The sequence below is a fragment of the Ceratotherium simum genome, chromosome 16 (assembly GCF_057802395.1).
Source record: "Ceratotherium simum simum isolate JZ-2026a chromosome 16, ASM5780239v1, whole genome shotgun sequence".
NCBI classification, from domain to species: domain Eukaryota; kingdom Metazoa; phylum Chordata; class Mammalia; order Perissodactyla; family Rhinocerotidae; genus Ceratotherium; species Ceratotherium simum.
The window spans coordinates 21,309,002-21,328,065 of NC_141915.1; the positions used below are offsets into that span (position 1 = coordinate 21,309,002).

The following is a 19,064-nucleotide window of genomic DNA, read 5'->3' on the forward strand; positions in this document are numbered from 1 at the left end:
AGATGTTTGTACACCTATATCCATAGCAGCCTTATTCCCAGTAGCTAAGATGTGGAAGCAACCCAAGTGTCCATTGGTGAATGAATGGATGAGCAAAAGGTGGTCTATCCATACAGTGGAATATTAGTCAGCCTTATAAAGGAAGGAAATTCTGACACGTGCTACAACATGGATGACCCTTGAGGACATTACGCTGAAATAGTGAAATAAGCCAGTCACAAAAGGAGAAATACTGTGTGATTCCACTTATATGAGGTACCTAGAGTAGTCAAATGCTAGAGACAGAAAGTAGAATGGTGGTAGCCAGGGACTGGGGGGAAGGAGAATGGGAAGCTGATGTTTAATGAGTACAGAGTTCTGGTTTTACAAGGTGAAAAGAGTTCTGTGGATGGATGGTGGTGATGATTGCACAACCATATGAATGTATTTAATGCCACTGAGCTGTACGCTTAAAACTGATTAAGATGGTAAATTTTATGTTATGTGTATTTTACCATCATTTTAAAAAAATCAACTTATGTGGAATTGCCTCATCTCCCAAGTGGGTATGTGAGTTATTACTGGAATTAAGGTTTGAAATCCTCTAAACTCTTCCTGCTTAGTACCCAGGAAGTGTGGGCAGAGACCGTGTGACCATTTTGTGAAGAATTTAACATAAAATAATCAAACAGAAGTAGAGTAAGAGATAGTTGAAAGCTAGGTTGGGCACTGGCCGTAGGGGCATCCCTCATTCTCTGAGGAGGAAAGATGACAATTTCCAGAAGAATTCCAAATCTTTCTGAATGTCAGTGATCACAAGAGGGGTTCCTGGGGAACTTTGCACTTAATAACAGGCCTTCTCCATTCTGTGCTTTTATCCAGGTTGCCTTTTTCCTCTACAATGGAGTGTCGCTGGACCAATTTGTGCTGCAGGTAACCCATCCACGATACCTGAAGAACTCACTGGTTTACCACCCACGGCTCCGAGCACAGGCTTGGCGCTACCTGACATACATCTTCATGCATGCAGGGTGAGTACCTGTCTTCTTTCGCTCTATCAAGAGTCCCTATGGAGGGGCCGGCCCCGTGCCTGAGTGGTTCAAGTTCCACGTGCTTGGCTTTGACGGTCTGGGTTTGTAGGTTTGGATCCCAGGCAGGGACCTACACCACCTGTCAGCCATGCTGTGGCAGTGTCCCACATACAAAATAGAGGAGGATTGGCATGGATGTTAGCTCAGGGCTAGTCTTCCTCCTCCAGCAAAAAAAAAAAAGAGGAAGATTGGCAACAGATGTTAGCTTGGGGCGAATCTTCCTCAGCAAACAAACAAACACAAAAAAGAGTCCCTATGGAAAAATAAATGGTCCAGATAGCTTGGATTGAAATATATTTTTTAGTTTATTTTTATCTACCTGGACAAGAGATTTGAGGTGGCTCCTTGAAACTCATTTCATACCAAAATATGTGAGTAAATTATTGAGAGTGTATGGGAAAGGGAAAATAGAGAAAGGAAAAGTGCTAAAAGCTCTTGGTGAGATCAGCACACACATACACAGCATGTAGTTCTATGTACTTGCTAGATAGGTTACAAATTTGTTCTGAGCTTCCTAGTCCCCAAAGCAAAGAGGGAAATATGGTCAGCCACCAGGTTCATTGTCTATAAACTGTCTGTGTGTGAGTGCCCCCATAAGCGAAATAAAGGACAGATTTTTTTAAATCACCTTTCTCCCAGAGTGGCCTCCCTATGTGATAAAGAGTCTTCCTGAAGAACTCTGGCAATACTTACAGTTTCTGTTTACAGAGCCATGTAGCCTCTTTTGGGGCTGGAGTGCAATCAGTTCTCACTGGTCCTCCTACCCCATGATAAGGACCTACCAACTGGCCAGGTGACCGCCCAGGTCCAAGTCCCTTGAAGAGCACGATCTTGGCTGGAGATAGTTGTTACATAGTAGAAGCGCTGAGAAAGCAGAGTCTCCGGACACCAGACCTCTATGGTGTCTTCTACAGGCTCTCCAGAGAAGTGAAGGAGCTCACTGTTAGCCTGGGAGAAGCCCTGGGGTGCCTGTCCCTGGGGTTGGGAATGGAAGAGGATCACTCTGGCCCCCATGGCTCCAGCATTCCCATTCCTCGGCAGAAAGAGCCACTGTGGCCAAGAGGGAGCCCCACTGTGAGCCTCCCTTCCTGCTGAGCCTCTGTAGCGGGCACAAGAGCCAACCCCTAACTGGCTGCACCTGCTGGGGAGGGGGCTTCGGGGTGAGGAGACATCTCGATGGTTACTGATGGATGTTTCCCCTCTGAGCCTTGGGGACCATTAGTACAGGCTGTTTGCCTTGCCTCCTGTGTCCCAGCTTTGATCTCACAGGGCTAAGGAGCAGAGTGAGGGGGGTGCGTCACACTGCCATCTTCTCATGAGCCAAGATCTGGAGACAACAGGAACAGCAGGGACTTCCTTGCCCAGGCTGCCCAAGCCTGTGGCTGCACATGCGTTGGGTCTACCTGCCTTATTTCCAGGACTGCCCTCTGGCCTTCCCTGGCCAGAGGATAGGGAAGGGGTGAGAAAGGAAAATGGACAAACCCTCCAAAGCTTTCTTGTCCATTCTGTGCCTCCAGGAGCTGGAAGCCAGGAGACCGCAGTGGACAGGGCACAGATGCTCTCAGCTGAGGCCCATGGGGTGGCCTTGCGCCATTCTCTGCTTCTGATGGGGCGATGCCCACCAGGGAGAGCCCTGGGAGGATTCTCCAGGTCTGTGACTTTGAGGGAGGCTCTTGGCTGGTGCTGCAGTAAACAGGAGATAAGGATAGCTGGCCAGCATCTGGGGAGGGCCCAGCAAGGTGACCTATTACTCAGGGACACACTCTGGGCCAGGGAATCCAGAAGTCACTGTGGTAAAGAAGAAAGAGCTCAGATTGGGAGGCAGGAGCCCTGGCTTCCCCTCGCCTGGCCTCTTCCAGTCTCGGGTTCTAGGCTGTAAACCAAGGAGGTGGGACCAGAATACCTCTAAGGTCTCTCTGACTAGGAGTCTGATGCTACCCCCCAGCTCCTTTCCAGTGAATTTGTCTGACACTTCTAATCTAGAATCCTTCGGGTAGCACACTCGATGGGGGCTAGAAGATTCCAGGCGTGGTGGGAATTCTGGACAGAGCCTGATCTGTCTGAGCGACCTCACAGGTGCCCTCCTGAGGAAGCAGGTGCCCACGTGTCCCACACGGGGCACAGCAGGTGGCCTCCAAGTAGGGTCCTGCAGACCCTGCAGGGCTGTGACCAGCCAGGATCCAGACCCCTCCTACATGCTCTGTTACCCTATAACTTAAGCATCTCCGGGAGCTGTCCAGCTGCTGTAGGCTCAGTTTAAATGAGATAATGGGTGTTGAGGTGCTCTGTAACCTGGAAAGCACACATTGATGTGATAATAGTAATGTTACAGTCTTTTCTGGTAACATAGGCACTCAACTAGACACTCCATTCAGCAACAAGATCTGGTCACAGGTGTACAACAGTGTAAAAAGAAAGGCAATCACAGGGTAACAAAAACCAATCCTGAGTGTTTTGGGACAGAACAGGTTCCTTCTCACACCAGGAAGGAGAAATCCCCTCTGAGATTTTAAAGGATGACTTGAATTATTAAGTTCTAAGAGATATCTTTAATGTTTGCACTTGTTTTGGAAACATTTTTCTCTTTAAATATCAGTTCTCTTACAAATACAATAGTGGGCCAGAGTGTCCTCCTGGCCTGGTGAATGGAGCAGGTCCCTCACATCAGAAACCTGGGCTATGGTCCCAGCTGCCACTAACCAGCTGTGTGACTTTAAGCTGATCAGTGCCCCTCTCTGAGCCTCAGCTTCTCATATGGCAACCGATGGATTTGCTGGATCTTGACCACGGTTAGCCCCTCTCACTGTGGCAAGTGCAGACACTGCCAGTCACTGCCCAGGCCCTGCACTTGTGTTCCTGTCCCCGCTGGCAGGGAAGGTGTGGAAGGAACGCTCTTTCCAGGTGGTATGTCTGCATTGTAATTCCTTCCCACCCAGACCGTGAGCTCCTCAAAGGCAGGTATAGGGTCTTGTTCACTGCTGGATCCCCCAGCACCTTGTTGAATGAATGGATGGATGGATGGATGAGTGAATGGATAAGTGTGGTCTCCTTGTACAGGATAGAACACCTGGGACTCAACGTGGTGCTGCAGCTCCTGGTGGGGGTGCCCTTGGAGATGGTGCACGGAGCGACTCGCATTGGGCTTGTCTACGTGGCCGGCGTAGTGGCAGGTAGGCAGGTGGGCCCCGGGTCTGCAGGGGTAAATCTCCCCAGGGTGTCTGGGAGACACGATGGAGTTGGGCAAGCCCCAGGCTTCCAGGGGACCCAGAGGACCCTCATTGTCAAGATTCCTGACTCCTTGGGTTGTCCTCCAGGCAAATCTCCCCATCTCCCGGGGAGGCTGGAAAGGAGAGGGAGGGAGGCATGTGATGGCAAAGGGGAGGAGCGCATAGGATTTGGAACGGGCAGACTGACTGGAGTGTCAGCCTTGACACCGCCACGTTGTAGCTGTGTGGGCTTGGGGAAATGCCTTAACCTCTCTTGGGCCCCGTAGGCTTTAAGAGGGAACTGATGAGATCTTCCTGTAGGGTGTTAGGAGGATGGAGTGAGGTGACAAGTGGAGTAACAGTGCTATGTAAACTGTGCAAGGGCACAGTGAGATCCCTATAGGGACATCCAAGGTGTGGGTGGAGCCAGTACCTCCGCTGGCCAGGCCAGCACCTGTACCCAAAGGGAGATCTTGCTTCTGCCAAGGCCGGCCACTGTCCCCTTGACTGACCCACTGCTGTCAGGAGAGAGTCTGGCCTAAAGGTAGTGGGCACTCATGCCAGCCAGAGGAGTCTGGGGCCCCTGGCGGACTCGGCTCATGGGGCAGACGTTCGTGGTGATCATGCCTTGTGGATAGTGGCCAGCGTGACTTCCCCCTCCCCATCCCCAGTGGGAGGTGAGGTGAGCTGGGAGAGCAGAGCAGATTTCTGCAGGGAAAGTCTGCACCAACCAGGCTTCTGAACAGAGGAATTTCCCTTGTGATGCTTCCAACTTTATTGCTGGCTTTTTTTATTTTACAAGGTTTGCCGCCTCAGCTCTTCACTTTGACAGCTGTGCCCGAGGGAGCTTTGTGTGTATGTTTAAGTAAGATCTTAATCCTTTCTGAGTGGCATTAAAGTTGTCATCAGGAGAGCGGGACAGCATCGGCCTTGTAAACAACATGCAGGCAGGGACCCTGGGAGGAACTGAGGTGGCTTCAGGAATTGAAGAGGGAAGGGTCCCACCCCGCCCACCCCAACCCACACGAGGCTAGTCTGCTGGTTCGTGAGCCCCCAGCCTGGGATATTGGCTCAGCCCCGTCTCCTTCGCTTCTCTATGTGCTGAAGTTAAAAACTTAGCCACCTTGGACAGCACCCACGTAAGCTTCTCCCAGAATCCAGCACCTTCCTCATCCTTGAACAAAGGTCTGATGAGTGTCTCTGTGTGCCAGACTTACTCAGCCACCCACACACCCCCAAGTCTTGACATCTGGGGATTTATAACCACATTTTCCATACCTAGATACTCAGAGACCCAGATGGTTAACGGCGAGGAACAGGAAAGACACTCGTAACACTTGCAGTTAGTAGTCAATTAGGTGGGAGTGCCAATAACCTAGAAGACAGAAATAAGATTCAGAATGACTCAAGCTTCCCCAAAAGCAGATGACACGCAGCGGGGAGACAGTGCAGGTATCACTTCCCAGTGATACTAGTGCAGAGTGGGATGATGCCCAGACAGAAGGAGGGCTCGCCAACTAAATGGGAGAGTGTGAGGTTGTGTTGTAAAGCAAATGACATGCACTTTTCTGTCTGAGTCATTGATCCAGGCCAGAGGGCACTCTGGTCACCACATATCATGTCATTGATCTCCAGGATTGAGTTAATTGATCCGCCTGCACCCCTTTCTCACTCTCTGCTCTGTATGCATCCCTCCTCGGGGGAGGGCCAGTTCACAGACAGCCAGACCCTGACTGGATAGCCAGTAGTTATCAAGTGCCTGCCCTGTGCAGGCTGTATTTAATCCTTACAACAACCCCATGGGGCAGGTACTGTTACTCTCCACCTGTTACAGAGACAGAAACCGAGGCTCAGAGAGGCTAAGTGACTTGCCCAAGAAGGCACAGTCATAGGTGGTGGAGCTGGGGTCCACCCAGGCTGTCTGACCCCAAAGGCTGTGCTCTAAACCACTACCACAGTGTAAAGAGAACCAAAAGGTAGGCCTTTTCCTTTGTGCAGATAATTTATTGTCGGAGTCCGAGGGAGATGTCTTAATAGACATCTGGCCTTGCTCTCATTCCTGCCCAATGAAGATACTCTAAATCCAAGGCCATCATGTTTTGTAACAATGATAGCTAACCTCTCCTGAGCACATCTGGTACTCCGGGCATGTGATAAAGGGGTCACGTATGTTATCTCCTGTATTCCTCACAACAGTCTTATGAGGTGGGACTGTCACCTGCATTTTATAGGTAGGTCATAGAGGTGAAATGACTTGCTCGATTTGTTCAGCTCAGAAGCGCTAGAACCAGAGTAGAAAACCTTCTTCCACCCTGTACTTCTAACTATGCTTGAAGCCAGTGTGTATCTCACTTCTGGCTGACAATTATATGGCTAACGATTTAAATACTTTAAAAATGAGTCTCTTAGGGCCGGCCCCGTGGCTTGGCAGTTAAGTGCGTGCGCTCTGCTGCTGGTGGCCTGGGGTTCGGATCCCGGGCGCGCACAGATGCACCGCTTCTCCGGCCACGCTGAGGCCGCGTCCCACATACAGCAACTAGAAGGATGTGCAGCTCTGACATACAACTATCTACTGGGGCTTTGGGGGATAAAATAAATAAACAAAAATTAAAAAAAAAAAATGAGTATCTTAAATGCTCCCCAAGCTTTTATTATAAATTATGTAGATTATAAGCCATGTGTGCCTCCCCAGAGCCTAGCATGGGGTTTGGCACATGTTACGTCACAAATATTTGTAGAATAAATGGAAGAATATATAAATAAATAAAGTTATATTGCTTAAAGGTAGATGTTCTGCCGATTTTTACTTGGATTTGTTTTTTTATAACGGCCGAGGGAGATGTTGGAGAACACCTGCTTTAAATTTCCCAGGCTAAAATTATCGCAGCTGTACATTATGGCAAAGTCACCCATTTATCCGCATGCTGGTATGGACCCAGAATTTTTTTTGGAAAATTTATAATCCTGACTAGAACTAGTCCTTTGGCCTGCTGCCGTGCAGCAGGGTGGTGTGTCACTCCAGCTTGCCATTCTCTCCCTGTCCTCTGCCCCCACGACCTGCGTGGAATTCCTACTGGCCTTATCGAGCTGACGTCTATTAGGTTCATAACAGCTTGTCAGGAATCCTGCCTGGGGCCGGCCCCGTGGCTTAGCAGTTAAGTGCGTGCGCTCCGCTGCTGGCGGCCAGGGTTCGGATCCCGGGCATGCACCGACGTACTGCTTCTCCGGCCATGCTGAGGCCACGGCCCACATACATCAACTAGAAGGATGTGCAGCTATGACATACAACTATCTACTGGGGCTGTGGGGGGAAAAAATAAATAAAATCTTCAAAAAAAAAAAGGAATCCTGCCTGGCCCAGGCTCCCTGCTCTGGCATGGCCTTTATTACCATATTGATATGTGTACATACCCAGGTTTGTATTTGATCTCTCCCAGTCCCTCTAGTCCAGAGCAATTTGCAGTCACTTGAGGAAAGTCTTTCTGCCACAAATGGAGAGTATGTGGGTCCAGATTGTTACCTTCAAGATTCTAGAACCAAGATCCCAACCTCAGACCCTGGATCTTAGGCTAAGACTCGGATTATTGAATTTCTGATCTGGAAGGAACCTTTAAGGTCCTCTCCAGTGGGTGGCAAACTTTGCTTCCCAGGTCCCACCACATTCAGCCAGAGCTCTGCTCCGTGGGGTAGGGGTATGGGTGAAGTTGCATTTGAAAAGAGGGTTTCACTGCTCAAAAGTCCAAAAAACCTTAGATCTCACTTCACCGATGTGAAAACTGAAGCTCAAAGAATTCCAGAGCTGTGCCCGAGGTCACATAGCTAGCCGGCCACGCCCCCATTCCATACTCCTGCCACAATCCCAAACTGACCCCTGGCCCTGGGGTCAGGACTCCAGTCCATGGGTAGGGTGAGGGAAAGGTCAGTGTGTGGAGGCTGGACCCTGGGGGCTTCCCTGTCGCCTTTCTGCCCTGGTGGATTGCGCTGGGGAGGCTGAGGGAGCAGAATCTGGGCTGGTTTGTAGGGACTTGAACCGAGGAAAGAGGCCAGCCCAGGGAGGCTTGGGCTTTCTCTGTCCAAATGGTAATTAATGAGGAGCAGCTCGGGCAGCCAGCCCTCCGCAGCCCTGCAATGCAGCCTTCCTAGCCAGCCCCGGCAGGAGAGCGTGGGAATCCTTTGTCATGCAGATCCCGCTGCCTGCCTGTTTGCCACTCTGGGATTTTTTTTCCTGTTATATATGGCTGACCCCGTGGCTAGGCAGTCAAAAAAAAGAAAGTTATCTGACAATAGATCAATACCTAATTAAAGCTGGAGGGAAGGCATGAAAGGGGAGAAGAAAGATTTATCGTTGCCCTGGGAGGGGAGAAGGACTTGGGAGTTCTCAGTTCATGACAGTTTGTTTTTTCCTGGGAGATTACATCCCCCTTGAGACCAAGAAACTGTTGTGGGGATCTCTTCCTTGAAGGATCTCAGTGAGCCAAGGAGCCTTGGGAGAGGTGAAGTGGGTAGGTGGGGAGGAGGCGGATGATGTTACAGGGGCTCTTCATGCCCAGGGTTGTCAGGAGCTCTGGTTCCTGAGCTGAGCCCTCCATCCCTATAGAACCTGCAGAATTTGGCTTTCCGCCTGTCCCTCCTTTCTCCACCCAGGCAGCCGCTAATTGGCTCTTGAGCCTGCGGGCATGTTCCAGTGGTGATTTCTGCACACTCACCCAGGCCAGCCACCTCTCTTCCTCTGAGCCCTGGGCTCTACCTCCCAGTTATTTTTAGTCTACCATGTCCTTCCCTGGAAGCCAAAGCATTGATCACACTTAAATGAGACCAGAACAATACATTTCCCATCTCCTCTCTGCGCAGCTGCCCTCCCAGGATAAAAGTTTGTCATCCCCCAGACGAAGATCGCATACCCTTCCTTTCCCCCAGAGGGTGTGACATCATCTCTCTCTCTTCCCTGGGACTTTTCAAGGACATTTTTCCTCCAGAGAAGCCCCATTGGCTCTGGAAATCCTGTTGGCCTTTTGTGATTTCACTCGGCTGGAGGAAGGTTAGAGGTGATGCTAAGCAGGTTTCTGGATACTGTTGAGCAGAAAGAGGGATGGTAGATGGTGGAGGACCTCTGTACCAGTTTGGGGAGTGGCTGCTGTCGAGGCCACGAGCAAGGCTTTGTGTCAGGCAGACCTGGCCTCAAATCTTGGTTCTAGCCCTTCCTATGAGCTGACTCGGGGCTCAGTCTCCTCATCTCTGCAATGAGGCTACTAGCACCTGCCTCCACGGGGTGTCTGGGGGGTTAAAGGGGAGAATGTAGGTAAATGCTTGGCCAGTGTCTGGCACACAGTGCCCCATAAGTGGTGGCTGTTTGTGCAATAACTACTGCTACGATTTTTGTTATTGCTCAAAACCCTGAGATAGCACAACATGAGGCAGAGGTTGGATTGTCAGGCAGACGATCTGGGTCACAGTCCAAGTTCTACTTTGGGCAAGTCACTTCCCTCCTTTGAGACTTTGTTTCCCACTTGTAAAAGGAGAAGTTTGAATCAAATGGTTCCTTCAGCCATAAATTAATCCTCTAGGAAGCTCCAAGGCGACATGGGATCAAGGGAGGAAGAGACGGGGCCTTTTGCTCTGGAGTCTTACCCCCAAGGCTGCAGCATCCAAGGGCCTGGGGCTGGGATAGGGACCCCATTCCAGCCTTCTTGAATTCTCGATCTCTCTCTGTACCAGGGTCCTTGGCGGTGTCTGTGGCTGACATGACCGCGCCAGTCGTGGGCTCCTCCGGAGGGGTGTATGCGCTCGTCTCTGCCCATCTGGCCAACATCGTGATGGTGAGCACCTCCTGTCCCAGCCGGCCTTTCCTGGCCGCCCCTCTGCCATCACTGAGCCCAGGCGTTAATGAGCTGGAGCTGGGTTTCAGATCCTTCCACTCTCCAGCCCAGGCCCAGCAAGCGCCAGGCAGACCTGGCTGGTAGCAGAGTTCACAGACATTCCTCACCCTGCAGGCCCATTTCAAATGGGGCCCTTCAACATCCAGTTCATATTTTCTCCAGTCATGGCTTTGCTTGTGAATTTGCCCATCTCCCTATTCTACCTCTTTCCCACTCGGTGACTTTAAAAAGTGTTAAAATTCAGGGCCGGCCCGGTGGCTTAGCGGTTAAGTGCGTGCGCTCCGCTACTGGCCGCCCGGGTTCGGATCCCGGGCGCGCACTGATGCACTGCTTCTCCAGCCATGCTGAGGCCGCGTCCCACATACAGCAACTAGAAGGATGTGCAACTATGACATACAACTATCTACTGGGGCTTTGGGGAAGAAAAAAAGAGGAGGAGGATTGGCAATAGATGTTAGCTCAGAGCCGGTCTTCCTCAGCCAAAAGAGGAGGATTAGCACCGATGTTAGCTCAGGGCTGATCTTCCTCACAGAAAAAAAAAGTGTTAAAATTCTTGACCACTAGTATGCGTCATAATTGTAGTTCGTTGTTTGTCACAGATTGTTAAAAGTAGAGCAACCTTAGAGATGATCTCATCAAAAATCTCAAATAAGAAAGGAGGCTCTGAGAGGTTAAATGATTTGTCCGAAATCACAGTCAAGTTTGTGGCAAAATCAGGACTTGAACCCACATCTCCTGACCACCATTCAAGTGTTGTTCCCCTATATCAGCCTCTCACGGTGGCAGGACACCATCATTCCATTTCTCACGCTCTCCTTTGCTTTTTCCTCAAAGGGAATTCAGTGTAGCGGTTAAGAGCAAGGGCTTTGGGGCCGACCCCATGGCTTAGCAGTTAAGTGCGCATGCTCCGCTACTGGCAGCCTGGGTTTGGATCCCGGGCGCGCACCGACGCACTGCTTGTCCAGCCGTGCTGAGGCCGCGTCCCACATACAGCAATTAGAAGGATGTGCAACTGTGACATACAACTATCTACTGGGGCTTTGGGGAGAAAAGGGGAAAAAAAAAGGAGGAGGATTGGCAACAGATGTTAGCTCAGGGCCGGTCCTCCTCAGCAAAAAGAGGAGGATTGGCTTGGTTGTTAGCTCAGTGCTGATCTTCCTCACAAAAAAAAAAAAAAGAAGAAGAAAAAAGAGCAAGGGCTATGGAGCCAGTCGGCCTAGATCTGAATCCCAGCTCCCCGCTTCCTAGAGTGACCTTGGGCAAACTACTTAACTGCTTTGTCCTCAGTTTCTGTGTCTGTGAAATGGGATGATATGTGATGAATGAGATAAAATGAAAATAACCACTCAATATAAATGTTAACTCAATTCCCTACTCCTCATAGAAGAGGCCTGGGTGGACTCAGAATAGAGACGAGGTCTTCAAGGCGAGAAATTGGAATCAATCTGATAGTCTCCAAGAGGCCAAGGAAGACTGCTTCCTTGTTTGGAAGTAGTCTGAAGTTTGGGGGCTGCAGGAGGAGTCACTGGCAGTGCTTGGTTAACCCTGCCTGATGCCCCTGCTGGCCTGGGAGTTTCCAGGCAGGGCCCGGGTATTACTCATCTATCCCCAGTGCCTGGCATAGGGCTGGACACGTGGTTGGTGGTGCCCACTACATTTTGGTGAATGAAGGAAAGAAGGAAGGAATGAACAATGTCCAGAAAAGGCATAGCTTCTCTTTGGGGTCCTCCCGCCCTCACCTCCCTCCTCCATCACTATCTTCACCACGTGGCAGATGTGTGAATGCTCGGTTACAGCAGGTTTTGGAGTTCCTAAACTCTCCCACTTCCTTATTACTGCCACTATCACCTGCCCTGCTCCTCAACATTAGCCTTTTTCTTTTCACCAAAGTCCCCTTTGTACCCTGAGAGAGAGAGAACACGAGGGGGAGAGAAGGAGAGACAGACAGACAGACACTGACTGCACTTGCTACTTGCCTGAATTTTGCAACTTCAAGTGAGCACTTGGAGAGATACAGCAGGTGTGGGAAAGCCTGTGTGAATGTGCGAATCTGAGTGTTTGTGCACGTGTGTTACACACGCACATGGCTCGGTCTGCCAAACCTGGGAGCACAGGGCTGCCTCACATGGCCCTTTAAATGGGTCATTCTGTATCAGTGCCACAGCTTTCCCCAGACACAGCTTTTCCTCTGAATTCTGCCTCCTCCCCTCCCCCTCCCCCTGCCCCAATTCCTTTCTGTAGGGGAAGGAAATGCTAATGTCCCCCTCCCTTTCCCCCCAAGATGTGTATGTGTATAAGGGGATAAACAAGCACAACTAAGAGAACATGGGAAAGAAGAAACAAACAGGAGTTCGTCAAGATGCCCTGTTTCCACCCCCTTCCCCACCGCATGGGAAACAGCCCTGATGCCCCACAAGTTCCCACGGTGAGGGCAGACCACCCCAAGAACCGCGGGGTGGGGCATGGGGTTGAGAAGGGAGGTTTTGTTCCAGTTTACGCTTCTTTCTGGCAAGTAGCCCGTGGCCTATGGTGGTGGAGATGAGCAGTCCCACCGAGAGCCCATTGCCCTTCCGGAAGGACATGGCTTTCCCTGGCCAACTGGGAGCTTTGCAGTCCCCCAAGCATGATATACTGTAGCCTCCCCGAGAAAGGTGTGTGGTGCCTGTTTGACAGTGTAGAAAAGCTCATTTTCTCATGAAAAGGATCGGTTTCCTTTCATCAAGAGGCTACCTTTACCCGAAGTAGCTCAGCGTCCAGCAATTCAGTGATGCATTGGGTCGAACCATATGAAATTACCATCTCTTGTGTCAGAAGCATTTAAATAGTGGCAATTTCATGTGGTTCAACCTAGTAGATAAACTATTGTTTTTAATTCCAAAATGAAGATTTGGTCTATGCATATACAATAAAGCAGCTCGTCAGGACAGAAAGGAGAAAAAGCATAGATCTGACAGAAGGTCTGGATTTGAGTACTAGTGTCACCATCTTCGTAACTGTGAGTTCCTTAACTTCTCAGGGCCTCAGTTCTCTGATCTGTAATCCCTTCTTCACAAGGTAGTTGTGAGAAAGACGTGCAAACGGTGGGTGTGAAAATGGTTTCCATGTGGCAGATAAACGTACAGCTGGGAGATCCTGTCTGTATGTGTGTTTTTGCATGTGTGTGTGTTTATATATATTTGTATACATGTAATTTTGTATTTTTATAAATTCTGCCTGATATCTGTACAGAGAACGATCAGCAAATGTGTCCTTTTTGTTTCAGATACAAAATAGAAAAATGTTTAACACTTCTATTCTCAGGACTGTCTGTTTAAATGAGAGATTCTGCCTTACATCAAAGTATGTCTTATTTTCCATAAAAACACTGTGAGTTTCAAAAAGCTTGCAGTTTACATCAAGGGATTAAATTCAGAAAATATTTCAATAAAATATCTGGATGGCATAAAAGACCTATATTCAAGACTTCTTATTTTAAACACTAGAAGGATAAAGATACACATAATTAAATAATTTATTAATGGCCTTTTGCTGGGGCCCGTTGGCCGGAGTGCCATTTTTAAATATACAAGATATTTACCTACACTCTGCTCCATATAATAGACGTTCTCCTAAAATGTTTGAGATCTGAATTTTTGCAAATTGAACCATATGGTCAAAGCACAAGGAGAGATTGTTGTCTGAAAGACACAAAAGATCTCTATGTTATAAGGTTCCCTTTATTGAGTAAAAATCCTTTTGTAGGACAAATAATCACTCCCTAACTTATCCATGTTATGCTTTCCCGTTTCCTGTGTTGGATTTTCTTGAAGTCATTTGACAAGAAACTGTTTCCACCGGGAATATGGAAAGCTGTGTTGGAACGCAAGCTCCCTGCCTGCGTTTTAGCCTCTGAGCTCTTAACTGGCTGGGGGAGCAGGACGCCGAGGGGACGGGTTACCGCCTTGTTTGCTGTGGGTGAGTTATCGTCTCACCCTGCGAGGCTCTGGGAGAAAATGAAATTAAAGGGCCTGCAAAAGGTTTGTATTCTCCAGGGGCATGCAGGCTTTTTCAACATTTATAGCAGCAGCAGTGCTGGCTGTGTGTGAGATTTTTTTCTTCTCTCCTGTTGTTTCACTGTACTCATTTTATTGGAGGGAATAATGGGTCTGGAAAATGAGGCAGCTGGTCAGAAGGGGTGACTTTCTAGTTTAACCCCTCAGCTGCTGGGAGATTGGTCATTTACTGACTTTCGCTCAGCTTTGGGGGCAGCTGGGGCAGCCAGCAGGGACAGACAGCACAGACAGCACGTGACCCTCTCTCGGAAGTGTGGATGGACACAGCCTTGGACTGGGAACCCTATCAAGCTCGCCATTAACTCACTGTGACCTTGAACTAGCCCTCTTGGACCCTCAGTTTCTTCTTCCCTAAAGTGCAGGGCAGAGGGTGTGACTGAATCAGCTTGGCAAACTCCTTTGCCTTCAGGGGTCGGGCAAGTATTAAATGAAGCTGGCCTGGGGAGCACTGTGGCAAAATGGGGGCTCACCACGCTGTCCAAGGTCACTGAGATTCAGAAGTTTTAATAAAGGCTGCTGTGCAGGGCAAACTCACTGTCTTTTTCTTGGGTCTAGATACTAATATCAGACATTTATATGATGCTTGCCATGTGCTGGGCAGTGTTCTTAGTGCTTTGTACATATTAATTCATTTCACCTTCACAGCAACCCGCGAGGTAGGTAATTGAGATGGGTGCTATTGTTATCTCAAACTTACAAATGAGGACACTAGAGAAAAAGAAATTCTGAGCCACCCACTGATGGTCTTGCTGGACCAAAAATATGGACAGTGCTTTCTAAGACAGATCCCAGGTAGGGCCCAGAGGGGCCATGGATCTCAGCTGAAGGAGAGAGCAGCCAGTACATTCTAGATTTACTTTGCCTGATGTTATCATTCAGAACACAGTGAAAGAGACACCATCTTCAGGTAAGATATTCAGAGGGTTTTTATGAGGAAAAGAGATCTTAGAAGTGTTCTATATCACTTTTAAGTGTGGTCAAATATACATAACATTTATCATCTTCACCATTTTTAAGTGTACAGTTCAGGAGTGTTAAGTACATTCATATTGCTGTGCAACCATCACCACCATCCACAGAACTCTCTTCATCTTGCAAAACTGAAACTCTATACCCATTAAACAACAACTCTCCATTCCTCCCTCCCTCTAGCTCCCGGCAACCTCAGTTCTACTTTCTGTCTCTATGAATTTGATTACTCTAATCACCTCATATAAATAGAATCATAGAGTATTTGTCCTTTTGTGAGTGGCTTATTTCACTTTGCATAATATCTTCAAGTTTCATTGAAGTTATTCCATGTGTCAGAATTTCCTTCCTTTTGAAGGCTGAATAATATTCCATTGTATGAATATACCACATTTTGTTTCTCCATTCATCTGTGGATGGACACTTGGATTGCTTCTACTTTTTGGCTATTGTGAATAATACTGCTATGAACATAGGTGTCACTTTTAAGGGAGAATTAAGACCCCTAGGTGGACTTGACAGGGAAGCAAAACCTGGCCAGACAATAGTCAGAAGAACTTTTCAGTGATGGGAGCCCAGGAGGTGGTGAGCTCCCTGTCAAGGGCTAGAGGGCCATATTGTCGGCTGCTTGGCAGCAGGTTTCCCTTTGGGAGGAGATGGTCCATCAGGTGACTCTCCAGGACCCTGCCATCTTAGGGTTTCAGCCCTGAGAGGAGCTAAGGGGCCACTCACCATCAGGTAACTGAGCTAGCTCGAAATGGGTTGCCAGATCGGTGGAGGGCACCAACTCCCGTTTTGTTCTCTGTGTCCTGTGGGCAGACACCAGCAGGTGACAACGTTGTCCTGCCATCTGCTTCTTAGCACAGAACATATGAGCAAGTAAAGATTAGACTTTCCTACCTCAAAAGGGGCCGTGTGTCACCCACCTCGCCTTTTGTGAAGAGGGGCTCGCCAGTCAGTGAGGAATAATGGGGGAAAGGGAGGCAACGGGTAAGAAGCCGAATGCTGTGGATTTCTCTCTCATTTTGGCAGCTTCCCTGCATCCTGCTTGCTCAGCTAAAGCTTCCATAGACGTTATTGTACGTGCCAGTGTTCAGGGCCTCTGTAAAGTTTAACGCGTGTCCCCCCAATGTCAAAGGAGTGTGAGACGTGCCCCCCAGCTGGGCCTGAGCCAGGCAGCAGAGGCAGAGTGGGTGGGTGGGAGGGAACAGAAGCCCCTGGCTGTGCCCAGTTGCCTCCTTCCCTAGGGCTGATGTTCTAGGAAGATTCCAGGCTCATTTCTGTGTGTGCACACGTCTGTGTAAACGGAATAGTGCTATGAATGCACTGCAGGAGTGCCCCTCAAAGGAACCCTGTGGCGAAGTCTTTTGTAAAGTGAAAAATCCTTTTGTAAGGTGGATAATTGTACTCTGTTTATCTGCTTTGGAGGTTCAGAGTGTTCAGAGATTCTCAGGGGAAAGAGGGGTTTGTTTGAAGGCCATCTGGCCCACCCCTTTCCAATGCCCGATTCTCTAGAGCATCCTTCCAAGTGATATGAAGCCCCCATTTGAAGCCCTCAATGATGGGAACTCACGATCCTCAAAGATGGATCATTCCTTCTTTGGACAGCTCTGCTTATTAGAAATGGAGACTTATCCTGAGCTTAAAAAAGTCTCTCTCTGAAGTTTTCATCCATTGAGTCTTCCGCTCGCAGGTTACACTGAATGTGCCCTTTCCTTGGGTTGACTCACTTGATACTTGACAACAATGAACTTGACCCCTGAGTCTCCTCTTCTTTCATTCCTCATATGCAGGATTTTGAGTTCTTTTACAATCTTGGTGGTTCTGCTTTGAGTTTGCTTGCTTTGCTGTCCTGTATCCCTTTGCAACCGTGGGACCCAGCAATTAATGCAACTCTCAGGTGTTGTCTGTCTGTGTAGAGGAGACAGGGACTCTCATCTCCCCAGATCTAGATTCTCTTCCTCTGTTGGTGCAGCTCAGGAGCTTTTATGCCAATAAAAAACTTACCATTGCCTAAAATCTCAAAGCTGGGGCCTGCCCGGTGGCATAGCGGTTAAGTGCACACACTCCACTGTGGCGGCCCCGGGGTTCACCGGTTCGGATCCCGGGCGCACACCGACGCACCGCTTGGGAAGCCATGCTGTGGCGGCGTCCCATATAAAGTGGAGGAAGAGGGCCGGCCCCGTGGCTTAGCGGTTGGGTGCATGCGCTCCGCTGCTGGCAGCCCGGGTTCGGATCCCGGGCGCGCACCGCTTCTCCGGCTATGCTGGGGCCGCGTCCCGCATACAGCGACTGGAAGGATGTGCAGCTATGACATACAACTATCTACTGGGGCTTTGGGGGGAAAAAATAAATAAATAAAATCTTTAAAGTGGAGGAAGATGGGCGTGGATGTTAGCCCAGGGCCAGTCTTCCACAGCAAAAAGAGGAGGATTGGCAGATGTTAGCTCAGGGCCAATCTTCCTCACACACACACACAAAAAAAATCTCAAAGCCATGCTGGCGTGATCTGCGACTAGGCCACAACCCCCTCATTCAGGACTTAATGGAGATCATTTTTTTAAATGTCAGGTTGTCTTAAGCGAAATACATCTGCAGAGGAGTGGTCTGATCTGGAACTAATGAAACTCTCTCCTTTTCCCCTAGAACTGGTCAGGCATGAAGTGTCAATTCAAGCTGCTGCGGATGGCTGTGGCCTTGATCTGTAGTAAGTACTAAGGAGGCAGGCTTGGGGAGGGAGCCCTGCATCTGGCCTGGGGGACATAAAGATGGCACAGTCCCTGCCCTCCAGGGTCTTGTGGTCAGGGAAAAAGAGGGAGACGTGTCCACAATGTGCCACAAAGCAGGGCTGTTATGAGAGAAGTCTGGCTTGCTATATGCTGCTTCTTAACCTTTCTCAAACTTTTCATTGACATATAATATGCAGACAGAAAAGTGCATACAGGATAAGTGTCCAGCTCAATGACCAGATCCAGAAAAATGACTCTTTAGTAACCGTTTGAGTCATGGAGTCAATCCTTTGAGGTCTCCTGTAGGAAGCTAGAGACTCTTCCCCAGAAAAATGCACATATGCGCGCACACACACGCACACACGCTAAAACTTGCAGTTTAGCAGGTTCACAAACCATAACTCATCCGTGAACCCCTCTGTGCAGGGTGTGGTGGAGCCCTAGTCGGGAGAAGTCAGTTCTACCTGCAGAGGTCATGTTGAGTGTTAAAGACAGGCAGGTGTTCACCAGGTAGACAAGGTGCAAGAGGGCGTTTCGGGCAGAGGGCAGCAGGAGCAAAGACACGGTGAGGGAAGAGTCGAGGTCGGCAAGTCAGTTAGTTAAACTGACCTGTGGGGTTTGGGACTGCGTGTAATTGTGTTAAGAGATAATAGGAGTCCGATCATGAAGGGCTTTAAATGCAAAGAGAGAAATTGGACTTCATCCTGAATGCACTGGGAGGCCACAGGAGGGCTTTAAACAAGAGTTACTGACAGCTTTGGGCTTTAGGAGACCAGTCAGGCTGCAGTGTGGAGAAGGAGTTGAGTGTAGGGGGATGAGACCAGAGGCCAAGAGGCTCATTCCAAGATGGAGAGAGAGGTCTGAACAGAAGTGAGGGAGGCAGGAAGAGAGGAGAGGGAGCACAGTCTCTCCTTCAGCCCTCACAACAGGGCTATGAAGAGGGAACTGGTATTAGGCTTAATTCCCAGGTAGATGCTTGAGGCTCAGAGAGTTAAGTTCCTTGCCCAGGGTCACCCAGCTAGAGGTGATAGAGCCAGAATTCAGAGCCAGCCTGTGCCATTTCTAATGCCCCACACTTTAGCCAAGCTGGACAGGGGCACTTTGACTGTCTCTGCCTGGGCCAGACTCCTACTACGTGGGGAAGAGGAAGACTGGGCCAGAA

The 19,064-nt window shown here is 49.3% G+C and overlaps 1 protein-coding gene across 5 annotated transcripts in view; it reads left to right on the top strand.

Annotated features, from left to right (window-relative positions):
- The window catches only part of RHBDL3 (rhomboid like 3), a 48,161-nt gene that overhangs the window by 23,762 nt on the left and 5,335 nt on the right, over positions 1-19,064 (top strand). For 4 of the 5 annotated variants that reach the window (XM_004441895.3, XM_087440781.1, XM_087440782.1 and 1 more), the window contains 4 exons: positions 862-1,010; positions 4,128-4,240; positions 9,992-10,092; positions 17,820-17,880. In XM_004441895.3, the coding sequence (XP_004441952.1) occupies positions 862-1,010; positions 4,128-4,240; positions 9,992-10,092; positions 17,820-17,880 (424 nt within the window). The remainder of the gene's footprint in view (positions 1-861; positions 1,011-4,127; positions 4,241-9,991; positions 10,093-17,819; positions 17,881-19,064) is intronic. The other variant, XM_014796396.2, reaches the window with a different exon arrangement.